The sequence below is a fragment of the Protopterus annectens genome, chromosome 14.part0 (genome assembly GCF_019279795.1).
Source record: "Protopterus annectens isolate FY-2018-M chromosome 14.part0, PAN1.0, whole genome shotgun sequence".
Classification (NCBI taxonomy): Eukaryota; Metazoa; Chordata; order Ceratodontiformes; family Protopteridae; genus Protopterus; species Protopterus annectens.
Genome location: NC_056748.1, coordinates 784658310 through 784683294, shown reverse-complemented (window position 1 = coordinate 784683294; position 24985 = coordinate 784658310). Strand labels below are relative to the sequence as shown.

At 39.4% G+C, this 24985-nt stretch overlaps 1 protein-coding gene across 1 annotated transcript in view; it reads left to right on the top strand.

The window, feature by feature from the left end:
- CUEDC2 (CUE domain containing 2) overlaps window positions 1-24985 on the top strand; it is a 480204-nt gene that overhangs the window by 10248 nt on the left and 444971 nt on the right. The window contains exons 2-3 of the mRNA XM_044055621.1: window positions 4933-5022; window positions 22360-22503. Of these exons, the coding sequence (XP_043911556.1) occupies window positions 4949-5022; window positions 22360-22503 (218 nt within the window). The 5' untranslated portion in view covers window positions 4933-4948. The remainder of the gene's footprint in view (window positions 1-4932; window positions 5023-22359; window positions 22504-24985) is intronic.

The window sequence follows — 24985 nt, the reverse complement described above, 5'->3', positions numbered from 1 at the left end:
GCTGGACAGGGGAAACTAGTCCTGACTTTGAGGGAACATGGGCGAAATTTTTAGCTAGGCTTATAAGGGCCTCCGGGACAATAGCCTAGTTCCATTCTATGAACCAAGTTCTGATATTTTAGGGTATTATGATTGGCACAAGAATTGATATTTTTACCCAGTAATTCCTCCTTTTCTTTTTTTTTACCTGTTCTGTCTGCATCTACTCCTTAGCAGTTTCATATCCCTAAGAATACCTGCACCACATGTATATTAAGTTTCCTTTGCTGTAAATCCCACCTTGATTTTGACATAATTTTGATGTATACTGTCTTAATTTTCATTGTAAGTGGCATCTTAAACTGATACCATTTCTAAACCTAGGGTACATTCTTTTTTTCTGCATTATTCAAATTACTTTCTGTTAACTCCTTACAGCAACAAGAACAAAAAAAAAAGCCTTGTACTTCAGGAGTGGAGAATCTTCAATGCCTTTTTTTTTTAAAGGGAAATAAAAATCCCTCATAGTACACTTGAGCAGGACAGGATGCAATAACAGTATCAGATTTGATCCCATTTCTTACCTGAATATACACACTTAGCAGTAATGTATTTTGTCTGCTTGTGACCTTGTTTCAAATGTATAAGAAAAATGGGTATATTGGGTCGATTGTAATTTGATATCACAGACAGAAGTTAGACCTTTTGCTCTCATGTTCTTTTTCATGGCATGTAGTAAACCATAAGCCCTCCTCAGATTTTTGAAAACATTTATCATAGTCCATTCTTTTGTACATTCTTGGAAAGCCATATTTTCCCTCGTTATTCTACAGGCTGTAGATGTACAAGCCCGGGAAATGAAAATGTACTGTAAATTGTAATACAAGTACCTCCTAGATAACAATACACCCATTCTCCACCAACAAAACATCCCCACTTGTAAGGGACTTGTTTTACTCCCATTCTCGACCAGAAAACCTTTTGCTCCCATTCTGAACCAGAAGAATATCTTCCACTTGTAAGGGACTTATTTTACACCCATTCTCAACCAGTACAATGTCCTCCACTTCTAAGGGACTTTTTCTTAAATCACCAGAACTACTACTGTCTTATTTGTCCCTGTAAATCAAATTAGGAGGATGCTGTGCACAACCAGTCACCCTTCTGAATGCATTGTGCTCTTGATCATGTATGTGTCATGTATGTGTTTTCTGTAATGCTACTAGTCAAGGTTTTGAACTTTAAAATATCAAAAATTACTGCTGCTTGATCAGATTACTTGAACCATTAACATTCCCAGTTACAAAACTTGTCTTTCATTTTTGAATATTAAAACTGTTCATTAATTTTATTTCACTTGTTTCCCCCAGCTGTAACAAAATATTTTCTTCCTGTAACATGACATGTACTATCTCCTAAGGATTAGACTGGGTTTCTTCATGTGTAAAACTTCACGCTTAAGGTGCTGAGGCCTAGACAGTTTTATCAGTTGCAGCAAACATTTCTCAGAACTGCAAACAGTGAATTTAAAATGAACAGTCATCATACCTTTGAAAACTTTTTAAAACCATTGATAATTTACAAAGGATGGTTACTTCCAGCACAGTAGACATACTCGCATGTTTTATTATCAACTGATCACTATTAAACAAAATGTGTGCTTGCTGTGAGATCAAGTAGAACAAGAAAATTGTGCTCTTGAATGTTTCAACTGGCAGTATTTAAAATGACTTTAATAACTTTACAGATATACAGGGCACTCTGGCGGTAATTTGAGACCATGACCCCAAAGAATTGAAGAAAATGAGCTTAACTACAGAACTTAAAAGCAGTGAGATTGAGGTGAGAGAGGTCTTTAGTAAACCCTAAATGTTTACACTGGCGAAAAATGAAGACGTGGGAAATTTTAGAGTATGTAAGAGTGCATCCTTCCATCTGTGCACCTTCTATAGTGAAGTCAGTCAGGTGAAGTGACGATGGACAAAGACTTGGAGCGGAGTATTAATAAATATGTATGTAGCACTGTTAACTGGCAGTTTCCTTTTTGATTGAACGAGGTAGTAGTTCAAAATATGAAGCATTGTTGGAAGTAGTGGACGGGAGGTAGCTTCCCTCATTAGTACTGGGAGCTTATCAAGACAGAATAAATTAGAAATGCATCTGCTACTATGTGAAAAATGCATCTGCTACTACGTGAAGGCTGCTTAAGTGGGCATTAATGACTATGAACAAGTTTTCTTAACATATATTGAAAATTTGAGGACATTTATAATATGCATGATGCGGAGTCAATAAGCATTCTACATTGAAGAAGACTGGATGAAATGAAATGGACATTTTAATAATCTGTTGTAAACTGAGTAGTAAATATGAACTTGTATGCACTATTAACCATCTGCCTTCCCTCTTGCAAAAGATGATACATGAACAATGTTAAAAACGAGAAGGTAATATGTGAATTGTGAATATACATATGGAGTGAGGGAGTTTTCTTTCATCCACTTTAGGTGTATTCCCTAAATTTTGTATTGACTGAAATGCACTAGTTATTCTAAAACTGGATACAAATGATTAAATGACAAAGGAAATGGTTTTAGAACACTGTGAATGGAACTTGCTTTTCATATGCTTCTTAACAGAGGTGTGGGTGCAACTGGAGGGACTATATGAGGTACCCAACAGCTTTAGATAGTTATCAGTTGATAAAGAAACATGCAATTATGCCTATTGTGCTGGAGTAAACCATCCTGTTTTAAACATTTTCAAAGCTACAATGGTGGTTCATTTTGCATTCTATGCAGTTCTGAGAAATGTTTTCTACAGTTGATGAAACCGTCTGGGCCTCAGCACCTTAAGCTTAAACGTTGATATATGAAGAAACTTAATGGTCAAAATCTGAGTAGATAGTACATGTCAGTTATAGGAAGGAAAATATTTTGATACAGTTTCGGGGGGATCATTGATCATTTTTAAAATTCAAAAATGGATGAGTTTTGTTACTGGGTAAGTTAATGGTTTAAGTAATCCGATCAAAAAGCAGTAAGTTTAGATGTTTTAAGGGTTGAAACCTTGGCTAATGGCATTATAAGAAATACATGTAGAAGATCAGGCGCATGATTCATTCAGAAGGGTGACCTGGTTGTGGAGAATGTCCTCTCGATTTACAGGGACAAAGACAGAAGTATCACTGCTGAGTTAAAAAAAACAAGTCCCTTAGAAGTGAAGGTCATTCAATTGATTGCGAGTGGTTATAAAACAAGATGCCATGTGGTATTGTACCAGTACTTCATATGTTGGTGATTTCTTTGTCTATGCTTATGTTCTCAGTACCAACGCTAGGTGTCGTGTTCTTTTCCTAACATTGATCTCAGCCCTTTCAATATTTGTTTTTCATAATTTACACAGCCCCAGGTTTCCTGACATAAGTGCATTTTTTTCACTTGGACTGTAACATAGATGGGATCATTGCAGTGTTTCGTATTGACATAGTAATCTCCATTCCAAATGCTATTATCGGCAATGCCAGAACATGCAGAGGAGTCTCTGGGAGGTCTTTAAGTCTTCTTGGCAGTTCTCTGCCATGGAAACAGTATCACTGTCTGATTCCCCATGAGCGCTACGCATCTCGTACATAATTTAGGTTTTTAGTGTAATGATATGTGTAAATGTAGGTCTGTCCTTCATAATGTAGCAGATGTATCACGCTAGGGACGAATTTCTGAATACCAGTCCAATCATCAGGTTGCTGTGTAAAGGAATATAAAGTATTGCAATACTTGATATTCAGTGGGAGTCTATTTCAGAGATGGGAAAGGCTCCGTGTGATGAATCTCTGTCTTCCCCCTAGCTTTATTTGTATGTTTGTGAGGATTCAGATGCCTTATTCTGGTATTTTTGGAGCCATTTCTTTAATGGAGATACAGAAGCTATAGGACTGTTGTGTCCATAATGGCCCAGAAGACAAGACAAGGCATAGATCTCCTCTCATTATTCTATAAGATACAGAAAATAAGGATGGTGTTTCTAGAATTTGCAGATAGCTTAGTGTTTACAAGCCAGTGATTATCTTGGGAATGTCTGTGGTTTGATATATTTATTCAGGTACAGCTCTGAAGGTTGTGCTGCTGAAAGAAGAGCATATAATGAAAGTATTAGTTTGCATAAATGGTAAAGCAATAAGGACAAAGTGGTGGTAGTTCAAATTGGTGTATAAAGTGTGTTGCAGGTGACAGCTAAGATGTAGACAAACTGTGACTTGATTATAATACATGAAAAATTTGAATAGAGTTATTCTTAAGTGCTGATTAAGGTCAGGGACATTATTTATTTACAAGAATGCTAGACTTCAGTATAAATGCAAGTTATATATAGTAACAAAGTATCTAATTTAGGCCTGCAGTTTCAGAACTTGTTACTATTTGATTTAACTGGTGAACTTAACATACTTTTTGCCAATTGATATTTCAACGTGGATTCTGTTACAAAAGTATTGCACAAACTCGTGTTCTTCCTCCGTTTCAACAGTGGGTATACAGAATAGGGGAGAAGAGGTAGAGAGACAGACGTTAGAACTCCTCAGAGTGCAGATGTTAGTCAAAACATGGCACGGAGGGGGCACTGTCTAATAAAGGACTGTGCATGCAAAGTGCTGAACAATGCAGTGTCTGTTGATCAGACAGTGGGCTGGTGTAGGCAGGCTTTGCCAATACATATTGCTGTTGTGCAAGATAGTGCTGTATTCTGTTGGGTGAAGATGGACAGGAAAATGTTAGGGTACTGTCTGCTACTGGAAGATTACCAGAGATAACAGTTCATATCTCCACAGCGAAATTACTTGTTTGAGAATACCTTTGTTACCTGAACAGAGTAGCATTTTCAGTATAAATCCTGCTACAGCAAAAAAAATCAGCACTCAGTTACAGAGATTTCTTAATTTCTTTTTTCTCCATTTAGTATAGTAATTCACACCATGGAACTGGAGAAGATTATTCGAGATACTCTCTCTGATTTCATTCATTTTCACATTCCCAATGCCGATTTGAGGTAAATATGCTCTCTTTTTAATTTGATCATACTGTGTTTTAATTTTGGGGTGCAAAGTGATTTCTTTCAGAAATTAATACTTAATGAGGAAGTATGTGGTTTGTTAGATTAATTTTTCATTTTAGAAATTTTTTGGATACTGCTGAAAATCACTGTCTAGGAAGTTATCTGTGCTGTGCACTCTTTGGACCAGACTCCTGGACATCTGTATTTTTTTATTTTACATCTTACCCTATTGCCAATAACTTGGGAAAGTGTATAGGATTGTATATGACTCACTCTGAGTAGAAAAGTATTACTCTTCCTTTAACTCTCCATAGATTATCCGTGTGATGTGCTAAACCCTGCTGTTAACTGGTTATCATTTATGACCAGATATATTTATATATATATTATATGTACGTACACATGAATCCTTTTCATATCATTTCATGCACTATAGTTTATTTTGAAATGCTAACTGTAACTTAGTTGAGTATCGTTGTATTATCTTTGCTTCTGTTTATAAGTACTCTAAAATGTAAGTCTCTGTTACTGTACTGTAACTCTAATTGTCACTCTGTCCTGGTCTTGGCTGAGAGTGGTCTATGGACCAACCCTTCTACCCAATTAACAAAGACAGACAAATACATTTTTGAGCCACTGTGCTAAGGCATTTTTTTCATGGGTAATTTACTTATTGTCAATGGTGCCTTGAACAGAGCAGTAGCTATTTCTGTATACACATTTATTTGCTGGGTGAGTAAAGCACTGCTAGTGTTTTAATTATTGATTTCCAGTATTTTGTTCATTTATTATATAAGGTTTATTTTTTTTCATCTATTTTTAGATTTGTTAATCATGTAGCTGGACTGGTCCTGCGACCCTTTTCAGCCACAGTCAGGGCCTTAGTTGTTAGTCAAGTGGTATAAACAAGTTAATAGATGCTTATTTTATTGCTATTTATTTAAGACCGTTTACAAAGTGTTAACTAGTTAGCTTGATAGTTGCACACATTTCAAAATATACAGACCTCTTACACAAACTTAAATTTTTCCAAAAAGTCCTAGAAGCTTTTACAGTAGTAGGAAGCTGAGAAATAGCGTTTTGAAAGTCTTGCATTGTTTGAAGCTTGATACTTCTATAAAGTTCATACATTATTTTACAGCTTAATAGGTTTTAGGTGGTTGCATACAAATGGCCATATTTACAAATATCTGTGATACAATGGAAGCTACAAGCCAACCCATTGGCACAGGGGCAGAATGGGTATTTGCCTACGACCATAATGAACCAGCATCGATTAGTGACCTGGGAAGCTGGAGTGCTAACCAGACTTGGTGTAAGTGACCAATGGCCACTTGGTTATCTTGGGGGGGTGACTGTTTAGGCTTTCTCTGGCACTGTTTTTCTCTCTAGTGGACTCAGATACTTATGGGTAACAGGCTGTGGCAGGCATCTTAGAGCATCAGGTGCGAGAATGGGAAATTATGGCAGTAATAACAATACTATTACTAATCTCCACTGCTGAGATAGATAATGGCAAGCTGGAGTATTTTGATTGCTTCTCCTTCTCTCCAGATGAGGGTCTATATCATAAAGATGAAACATCAAAAGAGAGAACGCTCTTACATTGACCACAAATAATCGAAGTTGGAAAACCTCGAAAGGCCACAACAGCAATTTTCCCCAGGGAAATAAATCTCTGGGCTAACAAAAAAAAAAAAATCTAAACACAAACTAAACTGGGGGGGGCTCCCCCCCACTTAAATATACCAACTCCAAGATCGCACTGCAGTGGAGGAAATTGCAAAGCCCTGACAATGGCCCAGCAATTTTTTTCCCTGGAAAAATAAATCGCTGTGAGAGGTTTTTCAGCTTCGATTTATTTGTGGTCTGTGTAAGAGCGTTCGCTCTTTTGACGTTTCGTCTTTATAATATAGACCCCCTGATGATGGATAATTGTTCAGCTAAGGTCCCAGACTGGGGTTTGAGGATGGGGGGGATAAGCTGCTTGGCTTAAAATTGGAGGTAGGAGTTTGAATGCGAGAGACAGACGCTGCTAGTAGCACAGCGGTCACTGCAATAGTGGTGATGGGGAGGATGCAGTAAAAAATACACTACAATTTATTTAACATAATAGAATGGCATGAAGCAGCTTTGTCCATAGAAAACTGGCAATTATTTCTCTGCACAGACTGACAACTGGAGATAGCCCATCTGAAGTAATGCATGTAGTTCAATGATACAATTTGTTGAAGGTATAGGATGCAGGTAGTTAGATTACCGTTGTAGTGCTCATTTGATGTACACACCTGATGCTGTATGAAATTAATGTAATAAACAAGTTGTGGAATGGGCTAGGGTGTGAATGAGACTTGACAGAAGCTTAGTGGCAGAGTTTCAAAGCTTGGCACAGGTACTACTTGTTTGTACTATTTATCTGTAGTACTTAAACTACTTCATCAGAGTGCAACTGATTTTGCGTTTGCTTATGACTGTAAACGGTAAGTGGAAAAAAAGAGGTATTTATTTATTTAATAAGAGAAATAACAGGACAATGAATTCCTGAATTAATTCTTCAGTTTTCTGCTTAATCCATTGCAGGATCATGGGGAGTTGAAGCTATCCTGGCATGCAGTAGGCGTAGGAGTAAGACAGAGAAACCAATCCTGGACAGAGCACCATCCTGTTGCAGGATGCACTTGTGCCCATGCATGCATGCATGCATATATGGGAGCACACCCACACTTGCATAATACTATGAATCTCTGCAATAACTATAAAAACATGCTTGGGGATTCAGAAATGCTGCGTCAGTGGCTGAGACCAAGTCAGCACTATTTACACTGTGTGCAATGGACCGCAAAGGTTTTACCTATGCATGCAGCCAAGCCATTGTGCAAGGTGAGCAGTTTTCATTACAACAGCAGCACAGACCCATGGCTAGATTCCACTAAGTAACCCTGCAGCCAGATTGAAGTGCGAGCAGCTACAGTGAATGTGAACTAGCATTTCTGGTAGTCGTAAGTTCTCCCATAAAAACAGAAAAAACATTGACAATGTTGATGCAATGCAGAACTGTATATCTGCAGAGAAGTGTTTTGCACGTAAGGGAAAAACTCATGGATGGCTAAAGGTAGAATATAGATTTCACTTTAGCAAGAGAAACCACAGAGGTGAAAATAAGAGTGCAAAAGAAAGGTGCTCAACAAAGTAGGGAAGCTAAACACAATTTAGAAGGTGGCATGACAGTACCTTACTGTACAATAATGTAAAAGCTACCAACCTGCACCACTCAAGAGAACAACAGTGTGTGAGCATTGGACTTCTACTGTAATGTGAATGTCATTAAAAAGTAAAATTAGTACCTTTAGGGAGTCAATCCATCTATTCAGTCCACGTCACTATATCCTCCGTTCCCTCGTAGGGGGAGCCAGTGAGAAATCTGGGTAAAAGGGAGTAATAAAACCCACATATCAGGGAAATGTAACATGTGAATTGCACACCAAAGTAAAACATAACTCCTAGGGGATTCAATCCACCACCCTCTGTGTACATGGTTGTGATGACGAGAATAAGTCAGAAATGAGTATAGGAAACAGGTGAAAATTGGAAGCAAGCAAAGGGTAGAAAACAACATCAGACTTAGGATAGGAGGGGAATGTAACCGTGATGGCAAGAAAAGTATATCCAAATGGACGTGAACTTCTGCCTTTATCAGAGATTTTTCCTGAACCAGAGCATTAGCAAAGCATGCCAAAGAAGCACTTATAAGAAGTGTCAATAAAATACATTTGTAGATAACGTAACCTATGATAGCAAGAAAGGATAGAAATACACTGAATGGATTTGAACCCCTGCCTTTATTACTGATATTTTCTGGACAAGTGCATTAGCAAGCGAAGCCACATATGAACTTATAGTGATGGTGTCAGAAGATGCATATTTGAAGGGAATGTTACAGTGTTGAAGACTGAAAACTGAACATTGTTAAACATCCAACTATCGGGATTAAAACCCTCCAACCAGTGTACACTGAGATATAGAAGCTGTGTGTAGACATCGCTGCATGAGTACACGGAGATATACATACAAATATTTCAAGAATGGGCATCTCCTAGCATGACAATATACCAGAACACTTGTTCCCATAATAAGTATCCAGGCTGTTCTTAAAAATATCTAAACTAGTACTTGCTTTAATGTAATTTGGTAGTCTGTTCATGCATCAGCTACTCTGGCAGAGAAACAATTAGTACACTTCTCATTCCTATAGAATCTAGTTTTTGATTTCTCCAAGTCTTTTGGGTTTCTAATACCATGACGGAATGGACCCCATTCCTAATTCAAAGTACGATTAAAGTTCATGAAATTAGTATTGTCACTCTTTTAATGTTGGCCAAAAGTGATCTACTCCTACATAGGTTGTCTGATTATCCTCTAGTACTTTGTTAACCCCAAACATACCTAGAGGTTGTTGTCACTAAATGCCCTATATACCTGAATAAGATATCTTGGATATCTGTAAGAGACACACTGTACAAGTTCAGATATCGTAACCTTTCATAATAACTTAAATTTTCACATCATGGATCATGGATACCCTTGGTATATTTCTGTTTTACTCTTTCCATTTTACTCATACTTGTTTTCTTACAGAGTTTCCATATTGTTATTCCATACTCACATTTGGGTCTACTGTAACAAACAATAACTTCATTATTTTTGATTTCCTAGACTTTATAAATCTTTGTATACAACCTATAGTTCTGTAATTATTCTCATGTGCCCAAATGGTCAATTTAGTCAAGTTATTTTGCAGACATGCCTTATCTGTAACACATGTAATCCGTTTACCCAATTTCATGTAGACTGTAGATGTAAAAGTTAGGTCTGAAAGATGCAATCCAAATGAGTAAGGTCCTAGGACAGAGCCCTGTGGGACATCCTAACTGTAACCAAGGTTTTTGCCTGTCCAGTTGCTGCATGATACGTGCCATGTCCTATATGTAAGCCATGCAGCTATCCATGGAAGCTGTTACATACACTTGTGTTGTATGGTGAAGCACATCTGTGATTAGCTTGTTTTACATGAGTAGTGGCAATTTAATTACTACATGGTATGGATTTTTTTTATTGTTGCTATAAAATGAGAAGTGATGTTTCTCATTGTTTATGTATGGAAATCAATGTTGCTTTCTGTGACCTGTTAGGAAATGCATGATTGAAGAAAGATTATTTTGTTTTGGGACATGTCTGGTGTTCTAAAATTTTTGACCAGATTAACAATTGAAAAGGGTATAGGACAGATGTGAAAAAGGGAAGTAAGCAGAGGAACAACATAAGGTCAATAAATAGGAGTCGAGCGGGAAGGAGGAGGTTGAAGGACAGACCTTGATGGATTTTGACTCGTGTCTTTCATAGTGATATTTCCCATAGTAGAGCATTATCAATGAGGGCCACTCAAGTGATCAGACTGTAAGAAGTCATTAAAAAGACACCTTTTGGGGGAAAAGTAGCACATTTGCAGAATGGATGCTGAACATGGTCTTCCATGGGGGTTGTATGGTGTCTTATAAGTACATTCCACCCAGTGTATTGACACAGTAGAAGTCTGAGTACACTGAGCCATTGAAACAGTTCATTAGCCTAACAGTATTGTACATTGGCATGCAGACACCAGCCATGCGTAGCTCATTTGTGTGACTGATGGCGAGATAGTAGCATGTTGCAAAGATTTCTCTCCATTTTTGTCATCGGACAAGGACTGATGTTGTGTGTTTATTTTCTGACTGATTATAGGTTGGAAATGGGAGTAGAGGGAAGCAACGGGGATAGAAGACAAAGTGAATAAATAAGGAACGAATAGGATTGATGTGGGGTAGGAACATACCTATTTAACTTTTCAGGTGAATGGCAACAGCTGTAATTATTTGAATGAAAAATTCAGTGATTTATTGGAAAAATTATTTTTATGATGATTGGGTTTTATGATGAACAGTTGAACCCAGTCAAGTATACATTAGTCGAATATGTCTAAAGTTGGGAAGAATGAGTGGGAGTAATTTTGTGGGACAGGTGCCCTCTTTCTGTTGTGTTAGGAAATCTGGGGAAATTAGAGGTTGGTAAGAGGGGGAGATTAGGTAGCAAGGAAAGACCGACATGACTGACAGGGTGTAGGGCAGCACACTAAGGGAAGGAGGAACACTATGCTGAAAGAGATATCAGACAAACAGAGGGAAGACAGCAATGATGGGAGGTTTGTACAACATATAGAGGTGGGCATGGACACAAAAGGGTGCAACTAGTTTATGGATAAGATTGGGTGTTCAAAGATGCAGGCTCTGCCAGCTTAGACTCTTTGGGAGTTACTCATCTCCCTGGGAGTTGAGATCATCATTTAGTCCTCTCAGAAGCTGAAGGCAGCACTGGGTAAGGATACAGCTGGAGTCAATGGAGCATTGTTTTCATACAGCCAATGAGTGTATCCAAACTGCTATCTAATATCTCCTCCACAAGCTCTGCCAGCTCTTGATGAGTTACAAAATGGTCACCTCCATCCACACTGCTACCAGTGGGCACCACTGTACCCAACCCCCAGTGCAGGGGTACCTGACACTGGTGGTACAGGTAAGGTAGGATGTGTGGAGACAACTCTGGTACCCCACATATATTGGGTGCCACTGGTGGTTATGTTACTGCTTCTACCCTTGGAGGATGACAGGCCTTGCTGTCAGGTTAGGTGCAGGTTGCTGTGCTGCTGTATATAATAATAATAATAATAGAAACAGAAGAGAAAAATGTATGATAGAAAAAGAATACAAGAAAAGGAATAGTAACAGATGGTGGGGGGAGACGTACAAAAACCATGAAGATTGTATCATTACCTGCATAGTTAAGAATGCAGTGAAGCGTAACAACTTTTTAATACTTTAGAAGTTGAACAGGTGTATTATCATCAGTCTGTTTGGCTGAATATAATGGGGGGGGGGGGGCTGTGCCAAAATCCATAATCACATGCAAGCTGAGAAAGAATATTATTGGCAGGAGCTGTTTATCAAGACACCATATTTGCGATTTGTAGCCAGTGATGCAGTTTGAGTTTTTGACAATAATAAAATGGTATATATACTTAATAAACATTCTGATCACATTTAAATGTGCCCAGCAGAGGTGCTAGTCTAGGGAGAGACATCTCTACTGTATATTGTATAATTCCCAGCAAACTCCTCCTTATTGACTTTACATATATGGACCTAGTAGTGGTACATTGATATTACTAGAATGACAAATATACTCTACCATGACAACAGACACTTAGCATGATGAACCACTTGTCCACCTATGCAGGAGGAGGCATGCAGAATTGCATTTCTAACTTCGCAGTCATTACTAATTTCCTTAAGCTATGCCACTATTGACAGATGTGGTACTGCTCTATAAAATTTATGGAGACTTATTTTTAATGGCTACAACTGTTACTAAGCAAACGGACATTTTTCACTACCGCATATACTTACCCTGATGCTCTATTCTGCAATGGTGCATCTCCTTGCTACTTTCAATTGCTGCAGGGGCTGGAGATGTAAAACAGGCCAGAATGAAAAATTGTATGATTGCATGTATTGGCAGGGCATTTGATTAGGGAAAGGATCCCTTGCTTGCACTATGGAGATGGTGATTGTTCCTGAACTTCAGCCTATCATTGGCCAAGGAGGTCAGGTTTGTATCAAATTCAAGTCTGTGTAGTGGTGCATGGGTAACAAACCTTTTACTATGACCCACATGGCTGTAGGTTCCTCCAAGAGGACTATAATACTCATGGGGAATGTCCAGAAAAATCATGGGACTCCTTCTTACACCAACTCTGTACTCTCAAAGGAGCAATACCTTCACCTTCTCCAGCCATACTTGCCTCACTTTTAAAGATCTCAAGAAAAATGGCAGAGAATTTGCACCCAAAATAGTTTTCTCATGTCCCACATTTGCTACAATGACAGACACTGAAGGGAATCTCATTTGTGCAATGGATGGCAGAGAACTAAAATATAGGTATTCTACATCCAGTTGGACTTTAAGGTGCAAAACATGGCAGTACTACATTCCTCTTTTTGGGGTTGAGAATATATGCTCAACAGTAACTCCATCTTCAGATGGTTAAAGAATGCACAACAGTTCTGTCACCCCTGTAATTTATAGACTTTCCACCCATGCCAGAAGTCTAAATCTCAAAATGCACGCACTCGAGGCCCTTCTCAGTATGGAGAACATCGATGTCTGTGCTGTGACAGAAACCTGGTTCAAGGCTCCTGAGAGCACCCCAGCGCTATCAGGTTTTACCTCATATCATGTGTTCCGGCCCCAAAATCCGGACAATACCAAGAAAGGAGGGGGGGTATCCATATTCATCAAGGACACCCACACCTCAAGACTGGTGGCAACGCACGATGCATCGGAGACCATCCAGGTGCAATTAACCATAGGCAAGACTGCTCTGCAAATTGTAGCATGTTACAGGCCACCCTCACAAACTCAGGAAACTCACATGGCCTTCCTGAAAACACTAGAGGGGATAAATGTATCACCAAACACCATCATACTAGGTGACTTCAATTACCCTAATATAGACTGGGAACACTACTCAAGCCCAAACACCCTAGCCCAAAAGTTCCTGGAATTCATAAACTCAAATGCCATGGAACAACTAGTCACCATCCCCACAAGAGGAGATAACATACTTGATCTCATCATCACGAACATGGGAGCACAATGTTCAACACCGGAAGTATACCCCTCACTGGTGAGATCAGATCACAAACTAATCTCGCTGGAGGTCCTCATGCCACCCCACCTGAAATAAAAAAGACCACAGTAAAGAACTTCTCAAAAGCCGACTTCACACTTCTAAAGACTAGTGTGGTCTCCTTTCAGGCCCCGAGCCGGCGGAAAACAATACTCAAGCCGCTGAATCACTTACAAACGCCTTCTACCAGCACCTGCAGGACTGCATGGATAAGGCAATCCCAAGCAAAACAAAGACTCTTTGTACCAAAGGCAAGCGTCCAGTCTGGTGGACCCCAGCCATAAACAAACTCTACAACAAAAGGAGGAAGCTACTACAAGATAGAGCAAAATCCTTAAAAGGTAAGACACCCTTGATCACTATAAGTAAAAACTAAGAGCTCTCATAAAATCATCCAAAGCAAATTTCGAGAGAAAAATAGCTAAAGACTCAAAAGACAATCATAAGGCCTTCTTTAGCTATGTTAGAAACCTAGGAGGAAACTCCCAGATATGCTCAGAACTAGTTCAAAATGATGTGAAGATTACTGATCCTACAGACATTGCCAACATACTGGCTGACAGGTTCAGTGCAAACTTCTCCCCTCCCCAAGAGGAGAGATATCTATACCAAATGAGTGCAGCGGCGCAAACATCTCGAGCGCCGAAGTGAGAACTGCTCTCTCCAAAGCAAAAACACAGCATCCATGGGACCCGATGGTGTCCCCGGCTGTGTGCTCCACGAACTCAATGAGGAATTAAACCCACAGCTAGGACAGCTGTTTAATCAAAGTCTTACCTCTGGATACGCACCCAGGAGTGGCGCACTGCAACTGTGGTCCCACTTCACAAAGGCGGTGCCTCCACAGACCCTGGAAATTACCGCCCATTAGCTTGACCAGCCTTATCTGCAAAGCCATGGAGAGGATCATAATGGACCTCATAAATAAAGACATAGGGAATTTGCAGACTTTGGATCCAACCCAGTTTGGCTTTGTCAAAGGCAGATCATGCCTTTTAAACTTGGTTGACTTTTCAAACAGTCACCAAAGCCATTGATGAGGGAAAGGCAGTCCATACAGCCTACCTCGATCTGGCTAAGGCCTTCGATACAATACCCCACTCGGGTATCATTGAAAAACTCATCAGCTTAAATGTTAACCCATACATCACAAGATGGGTTGCAAACTGGCTGAGTGACAGAACCCACAGGGTCAGAGTTGCTGGCGCCATGTCAGACTCAAAGCCTGTCACAAGTGGTGTCCCACAGGGCTCAGTCCTTGGCCCACTCTTGTTTGGCATCTACTTTTCGAAGTACAAGCAAACACAGGAGGGTTATGGCTGACAAAGTTTGCAGATGACTGCAAACTGGGCCATAGTAGAAAACACATCTGACACAGATATCCTTCAGAAGGGTCTCACAGAAACGGATAACTGGTGCCAGAGCCACGGCCTAAAGTTAAATGCCAAAATGCATAGTCATACCCTTCGGGAAAAACAAGGTTACCCCTAGCTACCAAATAGGTGGCAATCCACTGAGCACAGAAGAAGTTATCAGGGACCTGGGGACCCAGGTTGATAGTAGTCTGTCATTCGACACCCATGTAGCTAAAGTAGTTAGGAAGTCCTTCTACATTGCCCACCTTATCATGAAGGGATTCTCATCTAGATCAAGGGAGGTCATAGTCTCCCTTTACTCATCACTCATCAGACCAATGATTGAGTACAATGCCCCATTCGGAATGTATCTGACCCGACACTTGCAGCAGCTGGAGAGGCCACAAAAGTTCCTCACCAAAAGGATAAAGGGTCTCAAAAATCTGTCCTATGCTGCCCGACTGAAAGAACTCCAGCTCTATTCAGTCGCCACCGCTTGCTCAGAGGTGACCTTTGCCTAACATACAAGGCCATGTCAAACCCAGATTTGATGAATATGCTTCACCTCAAAAAATCTAGATCCATCAGAGCCACAAGGGCGGGAGACTTAAACCTCGACACAGCTATTAATAGGACGTGCTGGAGAGATAGATTCATCACCCAAAGACTCCCTATGCTGTGGAACAAAATCCCGGTACATGTGAGGCAGAGCACCTCGCTGGCCTTGTTCAAGAGAAATCTTGACCAATGGATGGGAGATCGCAGATATACCCCAGGAATTACCTCAGTATCACTGCTCGACAGAGGCACAGCAAAATAATGGGTATAGTTCCCCATACTAAAGGGGTGGCGTAAGCCACAAAACAATGGGCTAGGCTTATAAATGCCCTCGGGCAGATAGCCTAGTATGAACCTATGAACCTATGTGTGGAGCTGGCCACGAAGATTCAGTCATGTGCATGGCATCCTAAAGTAATCTTGGTGATATTTATATGATTTTCTCATTATGCAAATTGACTGAGTCAGAAGTAGTAATGAGTTGATCCTTAATTAGCAAAATCATCTCATCCAGAAGGGTGAATCTACATGATAAAGTGTGACAAGCCCAAAGTCTCATTGTGCTATAGAAGAAAACTACATTGCAAGGGGTTTGAATCCTGCAAGCTGATTTATCAAAAGCTTTCCTTCTGAGTTAGATATTTGCATAGATAAGGAAAGTGCTGCTACTTGCAAAACCAATTCTTGGCTAGAATGTTACCTGTAACTATTCGTAGACCCTAATGGCTGTGAGGGATGTCACTTTGTTAGTACTTGTAAAGCTGTCTTGGGAGGTACATTGCAAATGTACTACAAGTAGTAGAATGTAAAACGTTGTTAAGGCTGATTTTTGGACACCCCTTAGGCACATTTTCTGAGTAAAGTTTAGTACTGCTTTGCTGTTGTGCTTTACAAATGTGTAATTAACCATTACCTTATTTAAAATGTTGTATTGGTTAAAGTTATTTACTTTCAGTTTTGTAATTGTTTTGTGGGGAATATGTAGTCAGTACACACAACATGCTATAAATTTTCCTTAAAGATTTTTAGTAGCTGTATATAACTGTCAGGCATAAACTGAGCATGATGCATGGCCTAGTAGGGTAGGAGTAGTATACTTTTTTTTTTTTAATGGCCTTGCATGAACGAGGCTATTAACTCCCTTGCTTTCCAAGCTGACAAAGCAATGTCTAGGTAAACAAAACTTAGTGTGGGATCTGGAAGTCCATCCACATCTACCCAAAAGTTCAAATTTATGGATGTGGAAACTGAGGTGGTTCAACAGGCCCCTATGTCTTCACAGCAGACTGCTTTTCACTGTCCATGCCAGTGACCAGCCCTTTCGTGACCATGGTTGAGATGGTATGATCATAAATGTAAACATGGTGGGCGGTCATGACTGCCACTACAATGTAGTCAATCTCTGAGGCATGGATATTATCCAGGCTGCCATCCACTGAGCAGAGGCAGTGGCACAGGAAATGCAGGTAACTGGTGATGGGCCATTGACTGAACCATCTTTTAGAGACTGAGGAGTTCCTGTCCTAGCTGAAAGGCAATACCACTTCCACAGTGTCCCCCACAGCGTGGTGCTCAGTGATTGAGCCAAGTTGGACAAGCCCAGGGAGGTTCAACCACAGATGCCTCAGGTGGTGTAGTCTTGCTTCATATTATCAATAGCTGCAAACACTCTTTAACATGTATTAGTGTAATGTTTCTTAAGTTGGTCTGACTTACGGTATGCAGCTACATTGGGGATCCAAGTTCCATATCAGTTTGCACCGAGGTATGGCCAGGAGAATTAATTGCTGTTAGTTGCATATGTGGTTGTGATGCTGGGTTCTACTTACTTTGTGTATATTTTTTTGCTTTGATGTATTCACAGTTAAATGGTTTACTAGCACCACCACTGTAGAACTGCCGCCGTCATGTGTTGGAGGATCTGTTGCCTCTGATATGATTGCGGGATGAGCTAGCACAGTCAGAGGATACAGAGTGCATGTCTGACAGAGTGTAATCACCCCATCGCCCCCCGTTTCCCCTACTCAGATTATAGACAACCCATCAATGCCTGTGGTTACCTGGAAAACAACATCTGAGAATAGATTAATGTGGTGCACTCTGGATCAAGAAAATGTGGTTGCCTACATCACAGATGTCTGCATCCGCCCCTAGAATTTGTTGGCAAGCGGGGTCCACAGTGGGTAAGGGGGGTTGGTAACCATACCTCTGGTGAGCACCTTTACTGCCCTTATGAAATCAGTGTGTCAGCAGCTGCCACCCAGTGTGTGTACAGGGCCTTTTTGGAGGCACAGGATAGTTCATCAGAATTGTGTGTGTGTATACACATACATATACTTGGCTATGCACACTTAGTTATGAGAGTGCATGACCTGTATGTATGATTTGCTGGATTGATTGAATCACACATTGGACCATTCACTGGCTTCATTGGGTTGTCTGTCAGCACTGAGGGGAAATCCATGCAGCTGGTAATCTGCTACAACCACAAATGCTAGCCAACTTGGCCGTGGATAAGGGAGGTCTTGCTTCTGCAGTGCTAGCTGTTTTACTGCAAAATCAGTTGTGGAGGAATCTATACTCAGGAGATGCCATCCTCATGGTGTGGGCTGTCATGCTGGCACATCTGCTAGCAAACGTCACTCTAGCACGTGCAGCACACCAGCATAAAGCTAAGGCTGTGATACAGCCAGTGCTACTCCTGGCAGCATCTGCTCTTGAGGATAATGGTTAGCATGGAAAGATGAACCCCCTGTCATGCGTGCCCTGAACCCACCTAATTTTTTTTTCCGGGTTTGCGGCAGTGCATGGTTTTACCCCAGTTAGTTTCTTTGGATTTCTGATGGGTGCCATGAGCCAGGGTTCTTGGGCATATATAGCATTACCCAAAACATGGACCTGTAAGAATTCACTCCTTGCAAACCATTGATAAAAGGTCACAGGTGTGCCATATATGGGAGTCATGAAAGCTACATTGGTGGCCTGCCCACATACCGTAGATAATACCTTGTGCATTACAGACCACCTAGCAGCTGGAGTGACACCCTGTTTGGTTTATGTACCTCCTTCCCATTTCACCAGATGGGTTTTTATTTCAGTGTGGGTACAATCTGTGGCCCCCAGAACTTCAGGGAAATGGGCTGTCATTTACATGTATGCACTTTCTCTTCTCTGGGGTACATGGAAACCACAAAATGCTCCCCACCTGCTGAAATATGGCATTGGGGAACTGATGGAGTATTCTATAGGCAGATGCCTGAGATACCCCTTCTGTTTCCCCAGTAGGGCGCTGAAAGTTCCCTGTAGATAATATATGTAAAGGTACACATACTTTAGTATCCACTAGTATAAGTACTCTCCATGACTCACATTTGGCTATAGATATGGATTGAGATAAAGTAGCAACAGTTATTTCTGATACAACAAACTCACTACTGCACACTGCAAAGCAGTTTAACCAATAGTGTTGAGAAGTTTGCCAATCTTTTAGTGTTTGACAGCTGTGAGCAAATAATTCTAAGGGTACTTTGTTCTGGTAGCCTTTGCCAAGTAGTACAGTGGAGAAAAGATTTTTAAAATTTGACTTTTGACCAATAGCAACACTGAATAAAGATTTATTGGGGTAAGAACTGATGTTACTTAACTGTGGATGGTTCACCAAGAGGACTTGTTTTCATGTATGCAAGCTGTTGCACTACAAGCAGAATTTGCTTACTGTTTCATACATAAGGAAGTATTTTCCACTCTACATAGCCTTAAATGTTTAAAAAATACTTAAGGTGCTAACAGTTGTCAGTCAAGGGCAGGACAGTGAATTCTTTATTTTTCCTCAAGTTTGTGAAGAGATATGCAGTGACTGCAGTTTCTTGTCTGTACTGAAGTTTATTGACTTTCACTGGTAAAACCCTAACTTGTGAGAGTTGAATGAAGAACTTCAGATATTTCTGGACAAAACCTCAGTATATGAAATCAGAGACATGATTAGGACTGGTTAGCTAACTAGCATAAATAGCAGATAACATTTACTCATTTTAGCTCACTAACTTCACTTGCAAGGCAAGCTTTTATCAGCATTGCCCATAAAACAAAAAGATGAACACATTAATTGCAAAACTAATTGTGGGCTACACATCTTGATTTATAGTAATTTGGATTATTTCACTGTCTGAATTTAGAGCAAGCTTGTTAGGAAATCATCTAAAGTACTCTGAGGATATTTTGAAAATCGAGGCACTTGGAAACAGTCTGGGAATATTTCTGGAAGTCACCTCAAAAGGCTTTTGGAACAAAATGTTTCATGGGACAAAAATAAAAAATCACTGACATAATTTTGGTGTGGCCTTCTTTCTCACGGTTAAAATAAGAAATGTCAGTTAAATATTTCCCCTTCCATACCACATGTAAGCATGTGTGAGCTGGGATTGTCACTGCTGTTTGACATCAAAAGTTTAAAAAAAAATCAGTTTCTTGATGTAGAAACTCATCTCATATTTAATGTTAAACTACCTATAGATAGATTGAAAGTAGATCATTCCTATCATTAAGGGCAATTCTTTGTAAAAGGTTGATGTCTCTGTTATATTTGGTTGGAGATGCTGAGTTTCCTTTTGTGCCATTAATGGAAGATGTATATTGCCAATGCATTTTGCTAAAACTGAAACTGCTTACAGGTAAATGTGAATTAGTAATTATGATGATTTGCTTACTGCACTCCACATTTGCAAACAGTTGCTGGACCACTTCAGTAAGGTCTTGTACCTAGTAGTAATTTCTGTGAACTGAAGGCCATATTGTAAAAGCCTTGAACAGCTAAATTGCCGCATCTGCAGAATTTGCCCTTTTTTTTTTTCTATAATGACTGATGCATTAAAAAAAGTTATTACAGCAAGTGATATTCGGCTGTGACAGAAAAGAAAGGTAATACTTGAATTACTGGATTTTGTAAATCGCTGTTTTGGGATCTATGTCCAGAAGGGGAGCAGCCTTTAGAAGAGAGATGTTATGCTTAGTTTAATGAGCAAGGCCCATGTAAGCAAGTGCCTCTTTTCAGGAGAGACTGGGGTGTACTGTCTGGCTGAAACATTTGTTCAGAGTCACAATTTTCAAGTAGATGTTTGAGGGATGTAAACCCAGGACTACAAGATAAGTTTCCAGGTCATAGTTTTAACCCTCAGTGCTAAACTGCTACAGACAGTTATTTAAATGGGTGGAACAGTGATGGACAGTGGCCTGCAGTTGACCATTAAGTCCCAGCCTCCCAGCTGTTGTATGGACTCTCACATTCTTCCTTGGCATTTTCAGCTGGTGATGAGAGCTGAGCTAGCCAGAAGTGATGACCACCATATGTGCTTTGAAGATGGATATTGTCTCAAATTCTCACTTGCCCTCTGCATGACCATTCACTCCCAAGGGGTTTTCAGGCAATGGACCTAGACATTGCATGTCCTAACCCTCTCAGTATAGTTTAATCTGTTTACCTTGCCTCCTCAGTGAGAGCCCTAGTTTCCACTGAAACTAAACCATGGAGAAAATGAGCAGACACACCTCCATGCCCCTTTCCAGTGAAGAGGTGAGCAGGTTAAGCCTTGACACCCCCCCCCCATCCTTTCAGCACACATACACACACAACTCCAATAGATGGCCAAGATGCTATATGAACTATGGCAAGACTTTATCCTTCCATGCCTGCTGAAGGCAAGTGGTGTATGCATGTAGCAATCTTCTTGTGAAAATTACACACGCTGTTAGAAAATTTGGACAACCAGTCCATTCTTCTTATTCTTTCAGAATTAACAACTTGTTCTGTACTTTTGTAAATGGTTAGACTTGGTGGGCAAAATGGTCCTCATATGCATTCATTTTGTTTGGTTCCTTTCTAAACAAAGCAAAAAGGTTAAGTTTGTTGATAGAGAGACAAGCTACTGTAAACTTTATGTATGAACACACTTGCACATCTCTCTGAAATAGTGTACACGTGCAAGTGTATATAAATATGTGCATCCATCCATTCACAACCCTTTTCCCCATTTTTGCACTTGGGATCAGGTTGTCACTTCAAGCATCTAGAGTATACACATTACATACGTAAAGTGTGTGTGCGTGTGTGTAGGTCTTCATTTTCAAGACAGTTTGTGATCTTCAGGTTCTTAAAGTTATGGCTCAGAAGTCTGTTATAAAACTTGAATTTCATATTCTCCAGAATTGCAGCAAATTATTTTCATATATTTTTGTTGCTGTTCACAGAATCAACATGAGATAACTAGTGAATTTACAACTACAGCAAGTTTAGAATAACACTGCAGCATCTTGCTTGAATGATTACTCTTGGTCAGTACGTGATATTGCTGTGCGTTTCGTTTTAAGAAGCAGACATTGGGTTTTTATTAGGGATGTGAAGTTTTTTTGTTTTTTTTAAAGAAGCTTTTCAGGAGGTTACATACCTTTAGTTTCCGTTCACACATTCACAGCATTAAAAACTAAGTCTAAAACTGCAAAGCATTCTACTGAATGAGATGGCAGGTGTTGTCTATTATATGGATCACATGGTTATGAGGAACTGATGTTACTGGAAAAGCGCTGTGATGTTGTAGTAAAATAAAGTTATAGCATGTTTGTCTGAATTTTCTTCTATATTTGTAGCATTGTCGATGATGTGGTTCTTTCCTATTTCACTGGCGTAATGGAAGATTTAGGATCCCCGGAATCTACAGAGGAAAATTTTGACATTGAATCATTTGTAGAAATGATGGAGGCATATATCCCTGGTTTTGCAGAAATCAGTAGGTATGGTTACATTTTAGTTTACTGGAACGAGTTTTCAAAGAACAGGCTAATGTTGACAAGCTGTAGAACTAACACATTCCTCAAGTGTTTTCATTTGAGGATGTCCCACACCATTGTGTTTTGCTGTTAATAAAACTGTTTTGTGTGTACCTCTGTATTTGTAGGAACACATTTGTAAACCTGTGAGTGTATATATATGTGTGTGTGTGTGTGTGTGTGTGTGTGTGTGTGTGTGTGTGTATATGTATATATATATATATGTTATAAATATAACGCATGCCTTTCTCATACATATGTTTAATATATATGAGAGTGGCATGTAATGTTCTGTAGTGCTTGAAGTACAAAAGAGTTTGCATGAAAACTATTTTTAGATTACTTTCTCATTGTAAATAAAATGCTTTTCATAAGTCTTTGCCAAGTTCAGCTCACAGGTGCAGTATTCCTTCACAATGGTTTTCTAAAGCAAAACAGTTTCCAAATTCTTTAGATAGTAAAGCCAAAACAGTACTTATGATCACTGGTATCTTTTGGCTTTAGTACCTCGGTAGGGTTAAGTTCCACTCATTTCTCAGCAATTTCTTTCTTTCTTCAGACTTCAGCGACACTTCCTAGACTGTCTTCTCTAGCTCACTGGAGCCTCCTCTTCAGCCCTGTCTCAACCCAGTGGTAAGGAAGCTGATTTTCTTTATATGTATTGGCCGCTATGTGCCTCTGAAGATCACCTTCTGCTCCTCCTTGGTTCCTATAAGGACTTTCCTTTTTCTGTCTTTCTGGCTTACCACCTTGCTCTTTATTTCACTCCTATGATATGATATACCATTTGATAAGGAAACTCTAGCAGTAACAATCCCACAATGGGCAGTACAAGTTAGACTTGGTCACTACACCAGTATATATGATATATATTTATATATCTATAGATATAGAGATATATAGAGATGTAGATATAGATATATATATTTATTTATATATATATATATATATATATATTATATGTAGATATAGAGAGAGATAGAGGTGTGTGTGTATGTGTGTGTGTGTATGTATGTATGTATATATATATATATATATATATATATATATATATATATATATATATATATATATGTATATGTGTGTGTATCTATATATATATATATATATATATATATATATATATATATATATGTATATATATATATACACGCACACATATATCTTGAAAGGTAATGTATCCTAGTACCGAGGAAGTATAGTTTTCCAACCTTAAAGATTGAAGCAAAAAAAGAAAAAAAGTTGTCAGGAACAATTACTTTTGATGTCAGTATATGTATTTTAGTATATACCATTGTCAAAACTTCTTATGCAAGATCAGTATCGGAGGTTAGTTTGCATTCCTGTTTTAACCAAAAAAAAAGGTTCAAACTGGTATTGCCTCCTAATACCACAGTTTAAGTTAAAACAAGAGATGAGTGGTTTCGCCCTTGCCATAGCTTCATTAGATTTAAGTTATACATAGCAGTAATAAGCAATATTGACTTTTCTATTTTTCATATTAAAAGCCATGTAAATTTACAGCAAAGGCTTTAACCCAAAGCACTTAAACATATCACATTCAATGACCATGATTGGAACAGTTGTATTTACATAGTTTGCATCTTTTGTTATGCTTAACTTTTTTTTTCTTCTCTCTCTCTCTCTCTCTCTCTCCTTATCTAAGCATTCTGGGAATTGCATTTCCGGAGACTGACAGTATTATTGGAATCTTCTGCCATTTCTATGAACAAGGAGCAATAGTGCAGTGCAGTCATTCAGCCTAAAAAGCACCCAGAAGGAGAAAGAGATACTTTGGAGCTTAGTGGACTCCCTAGGGTTAAATATGTCAGTTCATAGAGGTACTTGACAAGCCCCCATCCCTGTTATCCACAGTAGCTGAGGACCCTAACCCTCATGCCTGCAACCTCTGAGGCCATTGACATTGCCCCTCTGGAAGCAAGTCCTAATGGAGAAATGAAAAGTCAGCAAGTAAAGGAGAGTAGTAGTGCTGAAATTGGATTCATCCTCAAGTCTTGGTGAGTACCTTCGTCAGGTAGACCCTGTTTTTCATAAAATCTCACCAAGGCGACACTGATATGTAGACTGTATATAGCATATATCCTGGACAGAAGTAAGTCAAAAACAAAAACAGCTGGGTGCACAAGAGCCAGGATAAAAAAAAACTGCCCAATCCTGGTAGGTGTGCTGGTGCCAGGACTGGAAAAAATGATGGTGTAGAATCCTCAAAATACAGAAACATTTCTACAATGGGGCCAGCCCATGCCCAGGGGGAAGATGGGCCCCCCTGTTGTAGAAGGAAGAAGTCCACAAAAATCACAAAAATTGATTGGCCAAAGAAGAGCCATAAAGACAGAGTGGACTATTGAGGACAAGAAAGACATTGTGTATTGTTACTGTTATGTAAAAAGCCTAGAATTTCCAGACACAAGATATACAAAACTAT